At 51.5% G+C, this 19,046-nt stretch overlaps 1 protein-coding gene across 7 annotated transcripts in view; it reads left to right on the top strand.

Annotated features, from left to right (window-relative positions):
- The window catches only part of MYO7A (myosin VIIA), an 84,377-nt gene that overhangs the window by 7,812 nt on the left and 57,519 nt on the right, over positions 1 to 19,046 (top strand). For all 7 annotated transcript variants that reach the window (XM_077867149.1, XM_077867148.1, XM_077867144.1 and 4 more), the window contains exons 3-4: positions 9,846 to 9,959; positions 15,439 to 15,591. In XM_077867149.1, the coding sequence (XP_077723275.1) occupies positions 9,846 to 9,959; positions 15,439 to 15,591 (267 nt within the window). The remainder of the gene's footprint in view (positions 1 to 9,845; positions 9,960 to 15,438; positions 15,592 to 19,046) is intronic.

Below are 19,046 nucleotides of genomic sequence, written 5' to 3' on the forward strand. Positions count from 1 at the left end.
TTGACCATATAATGAGGGGTTTATTTCTGGGCTTTCTATTCTGTTTTATTGATCTATGTGTCTATTTTTGTGCCAGTATCATACTATTTTGGTCACTACAGCTTTGTAATATAACTTGAATTCTGAATTGTGATGCTTCCAGTTTTTCCTTTTTTCATAATTGCTTTGGCTATTGGGGCCTTTTGTGGTTCCATACACATTTTTGGATTGTTTGTTCTAGTTATATGAAAAATGTTGTTGGTACTTTGATAGGGATTACATTAAATGTGTAGATTGCTTTGGTTAGTATAGACATTTTAACATTTGTTCTTTCAATCCATGAGCATGGAATGTCTTTCCATTTCTTTGCATTGTCTTAATTTCTTTCATCAGTGCTTTTTATAGTTTTCAGTGTACAGGTCTTTTACCATCTTGGTTAAGTTTATTCTTAGGTATTTTATTATTTTGGATGCAATTGTAAATGGATGGTTTTCTTAAATTCTCTTTCTGTTGCTTCATTATTGATGTATAGAGATGCAATAGATCTTTTAAAAATATTTTATTTATTCATGAGAGAATAGGCAGAGGGAGAAGCAGGCTCCCTGGGAGGAGCCTGATGCAGGACTCAATCCCAGGACTCTGGGATCACACCCTGAGCCAAAGGCAGATGCTCAACTGCTGAGCTACCCAGGCATCCCAGAATTGCAATAGATTTCTGTATATTGATTTTGTATCCTGTGACCTTACTGAATTAATTTAACAGTTCTAGTAGTTTTTTTAGCAGAGTCTTTAGCATTTTCTATATATAGAAACTGCAAAATGTGGCAGTTTTACTTCTTCCCTACCAATGTGGATGACTTTTATTTTGTTATTGTTGTTGTCTGATTGTTATGGCTAAGACTCAATGTGGATCTTTTGCGTTCACCCTACCTGGAATTTATTGAGCTATTTGCACATGTAGATTTGTGACTTTCATCAAGTTTGGCAAGGTTTTGACTATTATTTCTTCAAATATCTTTTCTGCCCCTTTCTCTTCTCCTATCCTTTGGGATTCCCATTATGCATATGTTGGTCCACCTGATGTCGCACAGGTTTCTTAGGTTCTGCTCATTTTTTTCTAATTCTTTTTTTTCCTCTTCTTATTCCTCAGACTGTAATCTCAATTAACCTGTCTTCTAGTTTGCTGATTCTTCCTTCTGCCTGCTCAAATTTGCTGTTGAATCCCTTTAGTGAAATTATCATGTTGGTTATTGTATTTGCCAACTCCTAACATTTTAAAAAATATTTTATTTATTTACTCATGAGACAGAGAGACAGAGAGAGAGAGGCAGAGACATAGGCAAAGGGAGAAGCAGGCTCCCTGCAGGGATCCCGATGTGGGACTTAATCCCAGGACCCTGGGACCATGCCCTGAGCCAAAAGCAGATGCTCGACCACTGAGCTGTGCAGGTGGCCCTCAACTCCTAACATTTTATTTGATCACTTTTAATTATTTCTATCCCTTTATTTATACTCTATTTGGTGAAATGTTCTAGTTTTCTCCCATTCTTTGACTATATTTCAGGTAGCTGATAAAAATCTTTGTTTATAAGGTCCAATGTCTGAGCTTCCTCAGGGAAAGTTTCTATTAATTTCTTTTTACCTGTGAGTGGGCCATATTTGTTTCTTTGCATGCCTCATCATAATTTTTTTTGAAAATTGGACCTTTTTTTGGAAAATTGGACACTTAAACATGATAAATCTGAAAGTCTGATCTCCTCTCTCCCTCTGGTTTGTTGCTGCTGCTTGTGAGTTGTAGTTTTGTTTAGTGACATTTCTAAACTATCTTTAAGAACACTGTATTCTTTATTGTGCATGGTCATTGAAGTTTTGAAAACCCCTAGAGCCAAAAACAACTCTCAGTCCTGCAGTTGGGCTTGGTGTGTGTTGGGGCATGCCTTCAATGCTCAGGCCATTTACAACCCTGACTTAGCCTTCATTTCCTGTCTACAAAGAGCTTGAGGGTCAGTTGAAGGTGCAAGTTTAGGTGAAGGCTTTCTTGGGCTTTTTCTGAACATTCTTCCAACCCTGGGCATGTGAGGTTTTCTAAATTACCTAGTATATGCAGGAGCTTTTCAAAACCCATATTTCCCTGGCTTTCCACCAGGCATTTTGGAGTGGCTACTGTTTTTTCCAACTGATTATTTTTCCCCAGGTGGCAGTGGGTGGTAGTTCAACTCTCTTTGAATGTTTTTGACCAGAGCAGCTTCTCCATCCTGGGGCAGTCCCAAGTTAGAGAAATAAAGGCAGGCCCTTTGTATTATTCTTTTAGGGAGTTCCCAGATAGGTTAAAACAAGCATAGTTCTTTGATAATAGGTCTGTTCTATTTCTGGCTCCAAAACCCCACACCAGGGATGTGGGGCCTACATCTTCAAGACTGCCACAAGATGGGAGGTAGGGGGTAGGTTAAAATACCACAAAGCTCTCCTGCCAGGGTTCAGTCACCTTTCTCTTTATTAAATGTTCCATTGGTTACTATAAACATTTGATTATTTTCTAGAATTCTAGTACAGTTGATTCTGACAGCTTCTCCCATATATTCTTAGTGTTTCTGTAAAGATGTCTCTGCCATCTTCCTTGACATCACTTGCTCATGACATTTGGTGCAGTTAGTAAATGAAAGCTTTTTGTCCCAACTTGGTATGTATCCTTAAGTAAGTCTCTTCACCCCCTCTGAAACTCTGTCTCCCCATCTGGCCAGAATTGGGCTGGATGGTGGTGTGATAGCATCAGGGAAGCACTGTGAGTTTCTATGAGGCACCAAGGAAGTACAGAAAAGAAGGCAGTGGAGGGGGCTGTGGAGAACAGGTGGCACATGGCCCTGTAGAGCCTTGGTGGCTGGGTGGGGGCAGGGAAGAGGATAGTGGGGTGAAGCATTCTTGGCAGAGGGCCCAGCAGAAGCAAAGGCGAGGTTAGGGAGACCCTATCCTGTATGTTCAAGGCAGCAGGAGATGAGGCTGGAGCAGCAGTGAGCCCTGGCTCTGGGAGAGGATCTGGTGATGCCACAGTGGGTCACAGGAGCATTAGACTTGCCTCCCACACCTGGTGTGCAGGCTGCTTGCAGGGAAAGGGGCCTATTCCCAGGCTTCAGCTCAAGGTGGCCCAGGTGCATGGGGCTGAACAATGGGTCTGGGTCCGGCAGGGTTAGGTTCATAGTACTGGCTGGGTTTCCCTGAGGGGGCCTCTAACCATATACCAGACCTGTTTGACCATCTCTTCCTTCTTATTTCCACTTCTCTGTGCTTTGCTTTTCCCTCTTCTGGAGTGCCCTTCCCTCTCATGTCTGCCTAAAATAAGCACAGCACCCAGGTGTCACCCCTAACATAACTTGCTCAGTTAATAATAACCAATGCTCATACAGCCATTTATTCTAACAGGTATGAATCTGAGTGAGTTATACATGTAAACCTTTTTAATCATCACAGGCAACTCATGAGGTACTGTTACCTTGTCATTCCATAGATGCAGAGACAAAGGCACATACAGGTTGAGGAACTTGCTCAAGATGACACAGCTGGAGTGGCCTAGCCAGGATTAAACCTAAGCTGTCCAGGTCCCAAGTCTAACAGCATAGTGGCCATGCAATCCTGTCTCCAGAATGAATTTGTCCCTCATCTGGTGGCACTAGCCTTATTTGGGTCTGGCTGCGTCCATTCCTAGGTTGGGAGCTCTGAGGATGGTGTCTCCTAAGCTTTAGTCTGAGCCTCTGAAGGTTAGTTACACGGACAAATGGAAAGATGCCTGGAAGCCCACCCCTGGCACCTTCCTGTGTCTAAAGGTCCTGTTCCCATGGATTCCTATGGGTCGGTGGGTGGGCAGAGGTAGGTGTGCTTGCTCTGTGCTTGGCTGGGGGAAGGACCCCTCCCAAGAGCAGGGTGAGCACAGGAATAGATGGAAATGGCTGCGGTCAGTCGGCTTTGAGCCAGGTGGCAGAAGGCTGGGTCCCTGAGGCTCGGATACAGAACTGGGGAAAAGGGAAGCCCAAGTCCAGTGGGGGTAGCTCTGAGTTCTGTGTAAAGCCTCACTGTCTCCTTCCTTGCCATCCCCCCTACTCCCCATAGTAGTTGGCTTGTTTTTGTGGGACCAATTAGGCCTCCAGGATTCCAGGCAATGCCAAGGGCCAAATATGGAAACAAAAGGCCTTGAAGAGCAAAGGCAAAGGAGGGAAAGGGAAGAAGAAAACATGGGGCGGGGGAGGGGGTGGTGGTTGGAGCGCCTGGGTGGCTGAGTGCGTTGAGCATCTGCCTTCAGCTCATGATTGCAGGGTCCCAGGATTGAGCCCTGCATTGGTCTCCCTCACTGCTTCTCCCTGATGCTCCCCTTGCTCATGCTCTTGCTCACTCTCTCTCAATCTGTCAAATAAAATCTTTAAAGAAAAAAGAAAAGTAGGGAAAGGGGGAAAGGGAGTGGGAGGCGAGTCACAGGGCCTGTGCTTTCTGGATAGGACTGTGGCCCACGGCCCAGCATGGACTCAAGCCAGGTGCCCAGCCCTGTGTGGCTGCCAGGACACAGAGCCCAGCTTGGTGCCCACTGTCCTGGAGAACCCGGGGACACCCTCCCCCAGGCCTCAGTGCTCCCTCTCCCAGCCGGCCAGCCTCAAGGCTGAGTGAGGAGGCCCAGTCACCGGGGCTGTTCTGTTGGGAAGCTTCCTCTCGGCCACCACCCACCCCCTCATTTCCTCCACCCCCTGAAGATTTTTACCTGCCACCGCTTTCTAGAGGACGCCAGTGAGCTAGAAGGATCTTTCAGGCACCTTCCCTTAAGCCTTCCCTTAAGTCTTAAAAATTCACGAAGTTTATTGCGTTCCACTCCGTGACATCCCCACGGGACTTTCCGTAGAAAAACTTACAGATTTGCTGCAAAACCGCAGCCCAGGCGAGGCTGGGTCGGGGCGCGGCGCGCTGCGGGCCGGGCTGAGGGACGGCGGGGCTGGGGAGGTGGGGGACCCTCCCCGGCCCGCCCGCGGGCGTCACCTAAGCCGCCGTTGCCATGGGCCCGCGGCAGGTGGCGGGGTTTAGGGTTCCCCGCGGGCGGCGCGCACGGGATTAGGTGAATTAGGGAGCCCGCGCCGCCCGCGCCGCCGGCCATGGAGCCCCGCGCCGGCCCCGACCCCGGCCGCGACCCCGCCGACCCCGCCGACCCCGCCGACCCCGCCGACGCGCGCGCCAAGTCTCCGGCCAAGTGGGCGCTGGTGCGCAGCCTGAACCACGCGCTGAAGGCGTGCGCGGTCCTGCCGGTGAGGCCGCCGGGAGCGGGAGGGCGCACCCCGGGCAGCCCGGCCCCAGGGCGCCGCGGAGCGCGGGGCGCACGCAGACGGGCCCCCCACCCCACCCCCGGCGCCGCAGGCGATCCCTGGCTCCCCGCGCCACCCTGGCCCCCGCCGCCCCTTCTGGTGCCCGGAGCCTCTGCCTTCACCCAAGGTGGATGCGCCAGGCCCGCCAAGAGCCTTCCCGCGTGTCCGCGGCCCAGGGCGGGGAGGCCCCGGCTGCTGCGAGGGGCTGGGGAGAGCGGTCTGGCCGGCCCACCCGCGGGAGAGCTGGCCCGGGGCCCTCCTCCGCCTACGGTTAGCAGCTGGACGCCTGGCTCACAGGTGCCCTTGGCAAGTCTCTGGGTCACCTTTCCCACCTGTGAAAATGGGGCTAATAAAACCGGTGTCCCAGAGTGATTATGAGGATGGGAAGACGGGGGAGTGGGGGGAGGGTGGGGGGTGGGGGGGGTTGGGGGGGGGGACCTGTCCTGAGACTCCTTTCATTCCACAAAGAAGGAAAGAGGCAGAAAGGGCCAAGGCCCAGTCAGGTGGAAGTGAGGTTCATCACGCACTGGGCTGCAGCTGGGGAGGGCAGGTGGGTAGACATCAAAGACTTGAGTTTGTGGGGTCTCTCATCTTCCCATGCCCTGACTCTGGGTGAGCTCTGTGAACAGAACTCGGAGAGATTGAAAGATGTCCCCAAAGTCACACAGGATTAGGGGCAGAGCTGGGACCTGAACCAAGCTCTCATTAACTCTGTTTGCTGTGGCTGGTCCAGCTTCCCTGTGGGGTTTTGGGGTCCTTTTGAGAACTTTCAGATAGATCCATTCTGTGAGACCCTCTGCTCTAGCCACTCTTGTGACAGTGAAGAGCTAGGACTTGCCCCATGTCACACAGCCATATTGAGGCATCTGGCATGTCACAAATGGTATTTTCAATTCAAGATGAAGTCTGCAGTGGAGCATCTGCCCCAACAGAGTGGCATGAATGGGGCCAGAGGCAGGCATGAGTGCCTGCAATCTGGAGATGGGAGAGGCTGGTGGGGTGAGACCCAGTATCCCTTTCTTCTCCTTCTTCCTGCTCCACAAAAGAGTTTCCTGCTCTTTTTTTTTCTTTTAAAGATTTGAGCGAGAGCACGAGCAGCAGAGGCAGAGGGAGAGTGAGTCTCAAGCAGACTCTACACTGAGTCTGTACAGAGCCCAAGAAGGGGCTCAATCCCACAACCATGAGATCATGACCTGAGCTAAAACCAAGAGTTGGATGTTTGACCAACCATGCCACCCAGGCGCCCCAAAACTTTCCTGTTCTTTTCCATTTTCCTTCTGTCACCCAGCCAGCATTCCCGACTCATCCTGTTCTGGTTCAGGCTCTGGCCTGCAGGTGCTCACGATTTTATCAGTCACCAATTTGATGAGTGACTATGGCCAGATTCCTTTGTCTCTTTGGACCTCAGTCTCCTCATCTGTAAAAATGAAGACGATTCCATCCCACCTGCATCCTGATGCCTCAATAACTTTCCCTGGGACCATGAGAACATCTTCCCTCAGAGGTTTTCAGGCCTCATAATTCTCCCTCAGGCCACTCAGCTGCCATTTTAGCCTTTGTCCTCAAATTGAGACCCGGAGCAGAAAAAGAGAAAGTTAAGTCACTGCCCTCCTTGTGACTGTCCTTGATTAGGAGAGTTCTAGTCACTTCTGTTTCTGTACATCCTGAGCTCCCTGCTCAGCTTCTCCAGGCTCCCATTTCCTGCTCACACAGGTTATCCTCTGTCCTGGAGTGGGATGCATTTTCTGTGTGCCAGGCTCTGTGTTGGGTCAGGGGATACAGGTGACTCAGACTCCTGCCCTCTAGCTGCCCCCTGTTGAGGCTTCCGGCATGCGCTTCGGCCTGCAAGCCATTTAAGGCCAAGGGTCCTATCAGTGTTTCCTGTTTTGCTCACAGAACTGGGTTCAGAGAGATGTCAGGAAAGAGCACTAGATTTGGAATTTGTCAGATTTGGGCTCCGTTCCTGGTTTTAGTACAAAACAGGCGGATTTGGGCAGATTTCTTGACTTCTTTGAGGAGATGAGGTAGAAATAGAACCCTCTGCCTAAGAGCTGTCGATGAGAAAGTTAATCATCTGGAAGCCTCTATCTACCTGGCCCGAAGTGGGTGTATTGTGAGTTAGCAGGAAGCAGCATCCTGGCCAGCCTGGCCTCCAGCAGTTAGTGTCTGACTCTCTCTCCTCTCATGCTATACAGTCTTCATTCTTGTTCACATCCCCTCTATCACATGTTTTCTCTCTTACACACACACTCTCTCTCATTAAGAGATGAATTCTGTTTTCCTGTTTGACTCTGAGGAGTCACAGATGGGACTCAGACCCAGGCCTGTCCTTGGGGTGTTGCAGGCTAGTGGTGAAGGGTCGCATAGATGGTGATCACCCAGCATGGTGCTATCTGGAAGCGGCCAGCCCAGAGGCCCTGGAGCCTGGAGGGATGCCCCCATTCTCCACACAGCAGCCACAGTGAGATTTTGAAAATGTAAATTCATCACGCCATTCTCCTGCTTAAAACCTTCTAAAGTCCAATCTCTCTTGCAACCTGGTACCTGCCCGTGGTCCCCCGCCCCCACAATGTCCTCCCCTCTTCTGGCTGTAGGCCCTCTGCCTTTCCCATGTGTTTTGGCTCTGTCCCCAGAGCTGGAACAAGACTGGTCCACAGTGGGCTCTCCCTAAATACGTGCTGGATGAGTGAATGAACTCTTCAGGGGTTGGGGAGGAGGAGGTTGCCGTGGGGAGGAGCCGAAGAGCTGGACAGATGGGCGGGCATCCTCTACGTGGAAAGGTGGGTGGGGTAGCGGGCCCTGGAGAAGAGCAGGCTGTGTCAGGTGGCCTGTGGCCTGGAACTCAGCTGCGTGGCTGAGGGGTGTGTCAGGAAGGACAGTTTGGGTTTGGGACAAAAGGGTTCCCCAGGGCACCTTACGGGAAGCAGCCCTGCAGCCCAGGCACACCGCAGATGCCCAGGAAACACAGGAGTTCTCCTTGGCTCTCCAATTCTTCCTGCTTTCTCCAGGAGAAAGCTTGGGTTTGGAGTTAGTCTGTCTCTGAGATGCATAACCTCCCTCCCATGAAGTGGAAGCTGGGGCCGAACGATAGTTGACTGCAATGGGAAGAGGAGGCTGAGGCAGTGAGGAGTTGGCCTCGGGACTCACTGAGCCCACCCCTCGGAGGGAGGCATATGGAACCGGAGGCTCAAGTCAGCAGCTTGTTCCGGGCCCAGGCGGGACAAGGCTAGAACCCAGGCTCCTGACTCCCAGCCCAGAGCCCCGTCCCTGGGCCTTACCCACAGGGTAACCTCATCACCCTCTGTTTATTCAGCTGTTCTGTTTCTAGCTGCTGCTTGGGAAGTTCTAGTTTTATTAAGCTGTGTTCTCTCACTCTCTGGAGGAGCTCTCATTAGGATTAGGATAAAACCCACCTTTTACCTGCAGGCCAGGGAGAGTCTACGGTGCTGGGTCTTGCCCACCACTGTGAGGGCTGTAGGCTGGCACAGTCTTCTGCACATCCCTATGCCAGGGCCCTCCACAGTCCTCACCACTCTCCGCAGTGACTGTGTGAATGTATTTGCTCAGGTCTTTGTTTTCTGTCTCCTCTCAGCTGGAACGGAGTAGACCCCATGGTCACTGCTGGATCCCCTGCATTCAGATTGATCAGTGCCTTGTATTCAGTGGGTGCTCAGTAGGTGTTTGTGGAATGCCTCAGTGCTGAAAGCGGTTGTTCTATTATTTATTTATTTTTAAAGATTTTATTTATTTATTCATGAGAGACAGAGGCAGAGGGAGAAGCCTGATGCAGGACTCGATCCCAGGACCCTGGGATCATGAACTGAGCCAAAGGCCGACGCTCAACCACTGAGCCACCCAGGTGCCCCTAAAAGCGGTTGTTTCTAAGTCCATTTCTCTGACTCTATATTTTAGGTTTAGCTTCTGTGTGCCTCACTGGGCGTGTAGTGAGAGCAGGGGACACAGCGGGACACCCTCCCCCTCAAGGTCGGGGCTCTCCCCACAAGCTGGGAGGCGGTATGGTGGAACTTGTATCAGAGGGCCCAGCACAGAGCAGTGTCACTCAGGCATCCCACACCTAGAACTCTGAGACTTGCCTCCAGAGGCGATGGACAGTGTTTGGGTGTCCTGTGGGGATGCCTCCTTTAGGACCAAGAGGAAGTGGTTTGGGTGGCTTAGTGTCTCTGCCTGAACCTCAACAGATTTGCTGTACCTGTATGGGGTGTAGAGCCTTGTGGAAAGCGGGGCACTGGACAGGCCTGGGTTTGAAGCTGCCCAGCTGCATGGTTTCTTCACCCCTCTGAGCCTCTACCTACCTATCTGTGAAATGGGGGCAGTAACAGCTGTTACAGAGGAGGTTTTGAGGACATTGCATAAGTGCCTGGCCCCGGGTCTGACACAGATGGCTCCCAGCAAGTGTGAGCTCCCCCTTCTTCCCTCTCCTGTAGTTGGCATAGGAGCCTCTGGTGGTAGGAGAGCTGGGGCACAGGATGCCCCTCCCTGCTCACCTGGCCTGGGATGTTCTCTCATCCACAGGGGGACTATGTCTGGATGGACCTGAGATCTGGGCAGGAGTTCGATGTGCCCATTGGAGCAGTGGTGAAGCTGTGTGACTCTGGGCAGATCCAGGTGGTGGACGATGAAGGCAATGTGAGTAGCCCCCTACCTCCCCTGCCCCTTAGGCCCTTGGCAAGACACAGGCTGGCAGGCCACCTGAGGCAGGGGCCACCTAAAGGGGGTGGAGGCACTACCTGTGCCCCTCCTCCTGCCTCTTAGATGTCCCGTCTTCCACAGAGCTTTCCCACTGCCCCCAGCAAGAGGATGCCTTTCCTTCTGCCCAGGCTGCTGGGTTCTATTTCCATAAGCACTCAGTCTGTTCTGCATGGTGTTGGAGATGGGGGCCCATCATCCTGCACGACGACGAGGTGACAGTCACGGAGGATAAGATCAATGCCCTCATTAAAGCAGCGGGTGTGAATGTTGAGCCTTTCTGGCCGGGTTTGTTTGCAAAGGCCCTGGCCAACGTGAACATTGGGAGCCTCATCTGCAATGTAGGAGCTGGTGGACCTGCCCCAGCAGCTGGCGCTGTGGCACATGTACAGTGGTGGGCAGAGGGTGGCACCAGGCTGGAAGCTCTACACACACAGGGAATCAGAGAGACTGGATTCAGATTCCCATCCTGCCCATTTATTAGTTATGCAACCATCACCAACCGTCACTTCTGAGCCTAAGTTTCTTCTTCTGTAAAATGGGGATAATAGTAATTATCTCACTGGTTTGTTGACTCATAAGTTGGGTCCTGTGAAGAGAGCACCTCAGTAAAGTGAGTTAGTCTAAAAATGACCATAGTCTTGCTCTGTTAGCTTTTGGTGTCTTAGGAATTCATTGTATTCCTTGGCACTGCCCTGGGAATCAGTCTAATGGATTAACCCTTCATTTCTTGTGGCCTTGAAGGAAAGGGACATGGGAGGTGTAAGTTCTGTGGGTAGTGGGAGTGGGGAGGGATGGAAGAGTATAAAGTCAGGGTCCTGCTGTGGAGAAGGCAGGTGCTTGGAGGAGGGTCCAGAGGGGAAACACATGTGTACGTGGCCTGGAGATGTGGGGATGTTGTACTGAGAACAGAGTCCTAGCTTAGCGGGGACAGGAGGGACCCGGGGAGATTCAGTCCCCCCGTTCTTTGGATTGTGCCTTGTGCTGTACCCAGAACTAAGGTTCTGTCTACTAGATGCTGGTGGCAAAAGAGGGCACAGTGACTGGGAGCAGAGTGCTCTACTGGGGCAAGGGCAGGGCTGGGGGCGGGGGGGTGGTGCCTAGAGGCAGGAAATGCACACACAGGGGGCAGGGGCATCACTGTTGTTCCTGCAGGTTTCAGGGACACCCCGCAGAGCCCTTAGACCCAAGCTCTGTCTTTGGGTCCTCACAGCATCTGTGAGAGGCAAATGCTCTGTTCCCTAAGGGGAAACTGAGACAGGGAGGGACCATCAAGCGCAGTCATACAGCTAGTAAGTGATGGTGCTGGGATTAGCACTCAGGACCTTTGGCCTCTGTGTATGTGTTTCCTCACCCAGTATCTTCATGGCAGTGCCCAGCTTCTGTTAAACCATGCTTTTGTTCCCTGGGTTTAGAACCTGAGTGCCTGCAACATCATTCTGGAGGTCTGGTTCTAGGACCTTCTAGGAAGCCACTGTGAGGTTGCAGCCAGAGGAGGGGACACAGGTTCAGCTGGCAGTGCAGACAGGCCTGGTCTGTAGTCCCTTTGGGGGGTGGGGCAGAGACTCTGCCTGCAGGCTCATGTTTCACCTGGGTCATGTTGCCTGTCAGATGGTGTCCTGTAACTGTGTCACTGGATCCCAGAGCTCCCCTCCCACCCACTCCCACTAAAGCCCTGAGAGTGGGGGCTGCAGGTGGGGAGGGACATGACTGGGTGGCCAGGGCAGGTCAGGGACGTTGCTTTGCTTCAGTGGCATGGGGCCCAGGGCTTCTGGCCTCTTCTTTCAGGGCCTTTCCCACTCTTATTCCTTCCTTACCCCCCACCACCCTCCACGTGTTGTCTTTGACCCCTCTGACTTCTAAGATTCCCTTAACTTGAGGGCAGGGACTAGGCAAGTCACATGTGGTTCTTCTGAGACCCCACAACGCATCTGTCTAGACAGGGTTCTCTGTGAAGCCTCACAGGAGAAAGGGAGGAGGAGAGGGAGGGAGGGAAGGAAGGAGAGAAGGAGGGAGGGAGGGATGATCCTCACGGGGATCCTAATGTTCTGCTTTTGCCTAAATTGTTCCCATGGCCAGAGGCCCCCTCCTTCCCTTCCTCTACAGAGCACACAGTCCCTGTCTCTCCAAACTCAGTACCAGACCAACTCTTTTCCAGATGTGTCTGTGCTCCCTGGGATTGGCCATGTTCCCTCTCTCTCTCTCTCTCTCTCTCTCTCTCTCTCTCTGGCATTCCTTCAGGCCAGGCCTCAGGTTGTGTCTTGGTTATACTTTGGTCTATGCTGTGGGCACCTGTGGCCATTGGCCTGAGGGGTGCTGACCTCAGTTGGGAGTCCTGTGTAGGAAAGAGGTGAGGAGAGGCTTAGTTCTGTGTAACCAGGCGAGCCGCTTTATCACTTGAGTGTGACTCCTCGCTACTAAGTGCTAATTCTTTTATGGGATGTTATGAGAAACAAATGAGAACATAGATCTCCTCTGTAAAACCGGAAAGCATTAGAGTAATAATACCCAGCCCTGGTTGAGCAATGACCAGGCACTGGTGCGTTTTAGAGGTGGTGGGAGTGAAACAAAGGTTGGCTCTTAGTGTATAGATTAATTCCACCACCACCACCACCACCACCACCACCCCACCACCACCCCAGCCCCTGCCCCTGCCCCTGCCCCACCGCAAATCCCCAAAAAGAAGGGATACTTCTTCTCATTCCCATTGCATAGATGAGGTCATGGAAGCTCAGGGAAGCCAGGTGGTGAGCACAGGGCTACAGGGTCACATGGTAGCCGAGCTGCTTCGTACCTCTGTGCTGAACTGTTGGAGGGATTCTGGGGACCAGAGGCTGGAGGTGAGTGGGGCAGGCACATAGCTTGCCCAGGCATCCTCTTCCCTCTGGCCCGTGCTGGAGCCTAACACCGAGTCATGGAGCAGGGACCAGGCAGAGGGAACTTTCCAACTGGATCAATTTTTATCAAGAAATAGGATAAAATGGGAGCTAGGAATGTTCCACTCAGGACTGGAAAGTCCGGGCGGGTTCTTCCATCTTCCCATCCGGCCCATTCATGCCTGGGGGAGGTCTGTGGGAGGGCCTGGGCTGGACAGAAGTACTCCTGGCCCGGGAGGTGCCATGAAATGCCAGGGAGGTTGGAGTTGTGGGCTCTGGCTCACCCTGTCCCTGACCCCTCTGAGGACCTGCGGCAGGCCACCATCCTCCTCTGATACTGTTTTCTCAGGTGCAGTGAGATGGTGGGAATTAGGAACTACAGGGGTCTCTCCAAAATTAGGACTTCTGCTTCTTTTTTTTTTTTTTAAGATTTTATTTGTTTATTCATGAGAGACACAGAGAGAGAGGCAGAGACATAGGTAGAAGGAGAAGGAGGCTTCAGGACTCGATCCCAAGACCCTAGGATCACACCCTGAACCAAAGGAAGATGCTCAACCACTGAGCCACCCAAGCGTCCCAGGACTTCTGCTTCTAATTCAGAACTGTTCCTCAGTAGTCACCAGCTGGCCATCTATCCCATCAGATTCCCTGCCACACCATTTGTGTGTGGCCCACTATGGACCAAGGATATAGAAGACATAGCAGGAGTCCCCAGCCTTGGGGCACACTGGGAGGTCAGAACCACATTTAGGCAATGGCAGCCCAGTGTGACCACTGCTTTCCAATGGGAGACCCAGGGAATGTGGGGGCCCAGAGGAGGCCCTGCCACAGCCTGCGGTCGAGGTGGGGGGAAGGCACATGTCAGAGTGGGCGGCACGGTCAGCAGAGGCTTTAGAAACTGGGATACCCTTGAGCTGGGCCTCGAAGGCTGAGTGGAAAGGAAGTAAAAGGAATAGCATAAGCAAGGCCATGCTGGCTTGGAAGTACAGAGGATTACCGGAGCAAAGGCCTAAGGTCCCTGTATCTACCTCAGTTGGCCTTTGAAAGCCAGGCTGAAGGAACTGAAGGCTGGAGTATAGGGGAGCAGGGAAAGGCTCCAAGCTCCAGAGCGATGGGATCAAATAGGTGCTGAGGAGTGCTGGAGGGGAGATGGAGAACTGCAAGGACCAGGGGGCCGGGTAGAGACAATGGTCTGGATCAGGGTAGGGGCTAGAGTACAGGTGAGGAGAGTACCACTCAATCAGCAGAACCCTTCAGAGGGTTGAATGAGTAGGACTAGGTGACCACTTAGATTGGGGATGGGATGAATGAGGGGCCGATGCCCTAGATTCTTGCTAGTGTCCAGTTGTTGGAGTTGGTTATCCCAGAGGGAACCTGAGGAGAAGCAGCTGTGGGAGGACATGTCATGTGCATCACACCTACCTACCCACCAAGTCTTAAGGCTGGAGCTGGGAGGTGGCAGAGGGGTCCTCTTCTCATCACCTGTTCCCAAAAGTCAAGCTCCTGTCTGGTCCTGAGGATCCCAGGGTTCTGGCATTTGGGAACAGGCAGGGGCCCCCAGAGGGCTATGGGGTCTCACTCAGGCTGCAGCCATACCCCAGAGCACAGTTCACTCTCACCTCACTGAGAAGCTAGATTGTGAGAAGGTGCTGCAGACCCCCTTGGAAAAGGAAGGAGAGATTTGCAGGTTTGTTGAAACTGCCAGTGCTATCAGCTAGATGTACAGCTGGAAGCCACCCCCATCCCCTGCAGCAGAAGATATTGCAGGGGAGAGTAGCAGAGCCACGGAGCAACCTCTCTTCTAGTTTCTGCATCAGCTCACAAGCACTTAGTTTCCTGCTACTCCACATTCATCATCAAGCCCCGTGAGACCCATCCTAAACAGATCACGTCTCTTCATCTCCACTGCCATTGCCTGGTTTCAACAGCTTCAGATTTTGCTTTTGCTGTTCCCTAAGCCTGGAATTCCCTCTCCCCATGTCTTACAGGGGTCTCTTCCCCATCATTCAGACCTCTGCCCAAACGTCCCCTCTTTGGAGAGGTAGTTCCTGACCACCTGAAGGTAGTTCCCTCCTCGATCGCTATCCCATATGCACATTGGTTTGTTCTTGGCACTATCTGAAATTACTTTTTATACTTTTGTTTACCAGAGCCTGTATCTGAAGTCAAGTCTAATTCCAAAGATTACATTTTGCACTCCACCCTGCAAAGTGACTGGGGTTGGGGGAACTCTAATTGCCTTTATGAGAATCCTAGGTGGGGTTGGAGTCCCTGCCCTGCTGCTCTTTTAGGTCTGTAGAAAGAATTCCCTAAGAGGAAGAGGAGTGGTCCATAGAGTAGTGGGGGGGGGGGGGGGGAGTACCATCCTCATAGACTCATAGACTCAAACTTGATAATGACAGAGTTTGGTCATGGGAAAGGAGGAGGCCTTTACCAGGGTTGCACAGACTCAGGGTCTCTGTCCCTCCTGGGCCCCCTGCCCAGCAGAGCACAGCCTGGGTCCCAGGAGTGCGGCCTGACAATAGCCACGGTGCTCCTCGCAGGAACACTGGATCTCCCCGCAGAACGCCACGCACATCAAGCCCATGCACCCCACGTCAGTCCATGGCGTGGAGGACATGATCCGCCTGGGAGACCTCAACGAGGCTGGCATCCTGCGCAACCTGCTCATCCGCTACCGGGACCACCTCATCTACGTGAGTGCTGCCCGCCGCCCCCCCCCCCTCCCCGCCTGCCCTCAGCTTGTGTGATCTGTGATTAGAGGGAGTCCTGTGTCTCCCCAGGCCTTGAAACCATTAAGAGGCGTGGGCGGAGCTGCCTTCTCTGGGTTTGCTGCGGGGTCAGAGCCTGCCATTCATTGGGCAAGGTGAAGAGAGGTTGGGTCAGGAGTCTATCCTCAGAAGGGGATGGAAGAGGGAGCATGCTCCTCAACTCAAACCCTTTTTTTTTTTCCACAGGGGTTTTAAAAAAGATTTTTCTTTTCTTTTCTTTTCTTTTCTTTTCTTTTCTTTTCTTTTCTTTTCTTTTCTTTTCTTTTCTTCTCTTTTCTTTTCTTTTCTTTTATTTATTTAAGAGGTGGAGGAGGGGCATAGAGAGAAGGAGAGAGTCTTAAGCAGACTCTGTGCTTAGTGTGGAGTCCAACTCGGGGCTCAATCTCATGACGTTGAGATCAAAATCCTAAGACCACTCACTGAGTTGAAACCAAGAGTAGGGTGATCAGCTGACTGTGCCACTGTGACTATGCTCAGCTGGCTGTGCAACCCATTTTAATCTACAGTGTTAAAAAATCTTATCAACTGACCCCACTTATTTTCTGAACTAATCCAGACAGAAACAGGGTTGAACTATTATTTTTCAGAGTCTATGACAAAAGTTTTTACAGTGAAAATTAATGACATTACCAACATGCCCAGAAAAGAGTGGCTTATATTCTTTTTTTTAAAAAAAGATTTTATTTATTTATTTATTTATATTTTTTAATAATAAATTTATTTTTTATTGGTGTTCAATTTGCCAACATACAGAATAATACCCAGTGCTCATCCCGTCAAGTGCTCCCCGCAGTGCCCATCACCCATTCACCCCCACCCCCCACCACCCCTAGTTCATTTCCCAGAGTTAGGAGTCTTTATGTTCTGTCTCCCTTTCTGATATTTCCCACACATTTCTTCTCCCTTCCTTTATATTCCCTTTCACTATTATTTATATTCCCCAAATGAATGAGACCATATGTTTGTCTTTCTCCGATTGACTTATTTCACTCAGCATAATACCCTCCAGTTCCATCCACGTCAAACCCTTGATCTAAGAACCAGTCGTACACACACTCCATACTCCTAAACCTTGAAATTCAACAGGACAATTAGTCTCACTTAGCCAGGACTGAACTGATCCCAGGAGGTGGATTCAGAGACCATCAGAACACAGATGACCCATGGAGATTACATTCTAGAGGTTCTCACCCTGTCTGGCCTCCGGAACCTTTTATGCCCTTGAAATTATTGAGGACTCCCAAGAGCATTTGTTAATGTAGGCTATATCTATTGATATTTACTATATTAGAAATTAAAACTGAGAAACCATGAAATGTATTAATTCATTTAAAAAGAACCATAAAGGGGATCCCTGGGTGGCTCAGCAGTTGAGCGTCTGCCTTCGGCTCAGGGCGTGGTCCTGGGGTTCCAGGATCGAGTCCCACTTGGGCTCCCTGCGTGGAGCCTGCTCCTCCCTCTGCCTGGTCTCTGCCTCTGTCGCTCTCTCTCTGTCTCTCATGACTAAATAAATAAAATCTTTAAAAAAAGAAAAAAAAGAAAAAAAGAACCATAAAAATCTATTATAGGAAAATATTTTTGTGAAAAATACCTATAAATATGCCCCCCCAATTAACTAGAAGAGTTATAATTTTTTGAAATATCTTTAATGTCTGGCTTAATAGAAGACAGCTAATTCTCATCTAAACTGATGTGAGGTTGTTTGGTTGAAGTGTATGAGGAAAAGCTGGCTTCACAGATATGGAGATGAAAAGGCATTTGCGGACTTCTTGAAAGGGCCTTTGGGACCCTCAGGGGTCTCCAGACCACACTCTGAGAAGCGCTGAGCTAATCCCATAGTCCCATCTTATAGACAGGGAAACTGAGCCTCCACAAGGTTTAGCCAGACCCAGCGCTGTGTGCTGGGCTCACTGAATGTCTCTGACTCAGCCTGTCCCTCAAGCAGCTCGGGGTGAAGGAAACCAGGGCTGTGTGACTAAAGGAGAAGCAGGAGGGAGCCCTGTCCCCTGAAAGGCAGGTCCCCAGGCCCCAGGCCACCAGTATCCAGGGTGCACCAGTATCCAGAGTGACAAGTGTTGAGAGAAGTGCTTGAGACAAGTGAAGACAGAGCAGGTTCTGCAGGGTGTAGTAGTGAGGCCTACGCTCCCAGCTCAGGAAGAGCGGTGGGGTTCCCGGAGGTGGGTGATACAGCATCTGGGAAGGGGTGCTGCATGGATAGGAGGCTGGAGGCAGGACAGTGCCTGGTGAGGAGCAGCACAGTGTCGCTCAGGTTGTCAGGACCGTGAGGAGGAGCCAGAGAGATATGGGGCCTGAAGCCCTGAAGTTGTCCCTGAGCAGTCCCAGCAAGGAGCTGTGTCAAGGTCAGGGATCCATCCTCTTAGAAGCCCTGGAATTGTGGCCACTCAGCTGCCAGGGAAGCCCTCTGCTACCCTCCCCACTCTGGGACCCTCTGCTATTTCAGGCTCCCAAGGGGAGGCGGCTGTGCCCAGGCCCTTCATATCCGTCCACTGAGTAAGCACAAGTGGCTTTTACAGAGTGCCCTTCAGCATTGATAAAGCCCCTGTCACTCTTTCCCTCACCTAGGGGAGGGGAGGCAGGGCAGAGATGGCACCTCCAGACATGAGCAGCAGCACCCACATGGGAGGATGGGGCCGGAGCAACCCCATGGGGACTCACTGGTATCTGCCCCCCAGTTCTTGGCTGTTCCCTACTGACTCTTCTCTCTAGATGGCAGGTGGACACAAAGGGTCCTAGGGCGCCCTGTGGCTGCTTCCCAGGGTTGGGTGGAGTCTGACACTTGGGTCTGGAGGCAGGCGAGGGAGGAGTCTGCCCCTCCCCCCTGAGGGAGCCCACTATCAGAGCTGATGTCTGCCCCAGTCTCCTGTCAGGAGAAGGCTGAGAGGCCCCTACATGGAGGAGGTGGGTAAGATGGGAACTGTCCCCACCAGAGACCCCCCAGACCATGTCCACTAAGAATAGCTCAGAAGCATGGCGTTGGTTATTTTGCACACAGTTTGTTGATTTTTTAAAAAAAAGTATTTATGGGGATCCCTGGGTGGCACAGCAGTTTAGTGCCTGCCTTTGGCCCAGGACGCGATCCTAGAGACGCTGGATCGAATCCCATGTTGGGCTCCCGGTGCATGGAGCCTGCTTCTCCCTCTACCTATGTCTCTGCCTCTCTCTCTCTCTCTCTCTCTCTCTCTCTGACTATCATAAATAAATAAAAATTAAAAAAAATATTTATGTATTCATGAGAGACAGAGAAAGGCAGAGAGACAGGCAGAGGGAGAAGGAGGCTCCCTGCGGGGAGCCTGATGCGGGATGTGATCCTGGACTCAATCCCAGACTCCAGGATCACAACCGGAGCCAAAGGCAGATGC

This window comes from Canis aureus, chromosome 23 (genome assembly GCF_053574225.1).
Source record: "Canis aureus isolate CA01 chromosome 23, VMU_Caureus_v.1.0, whole genome shotgun sequence".
NCBI lineage: Eukaryota > Metazoa > Chordata > Mammalia > Carnivora > Canidae > Canis > Canis aureus.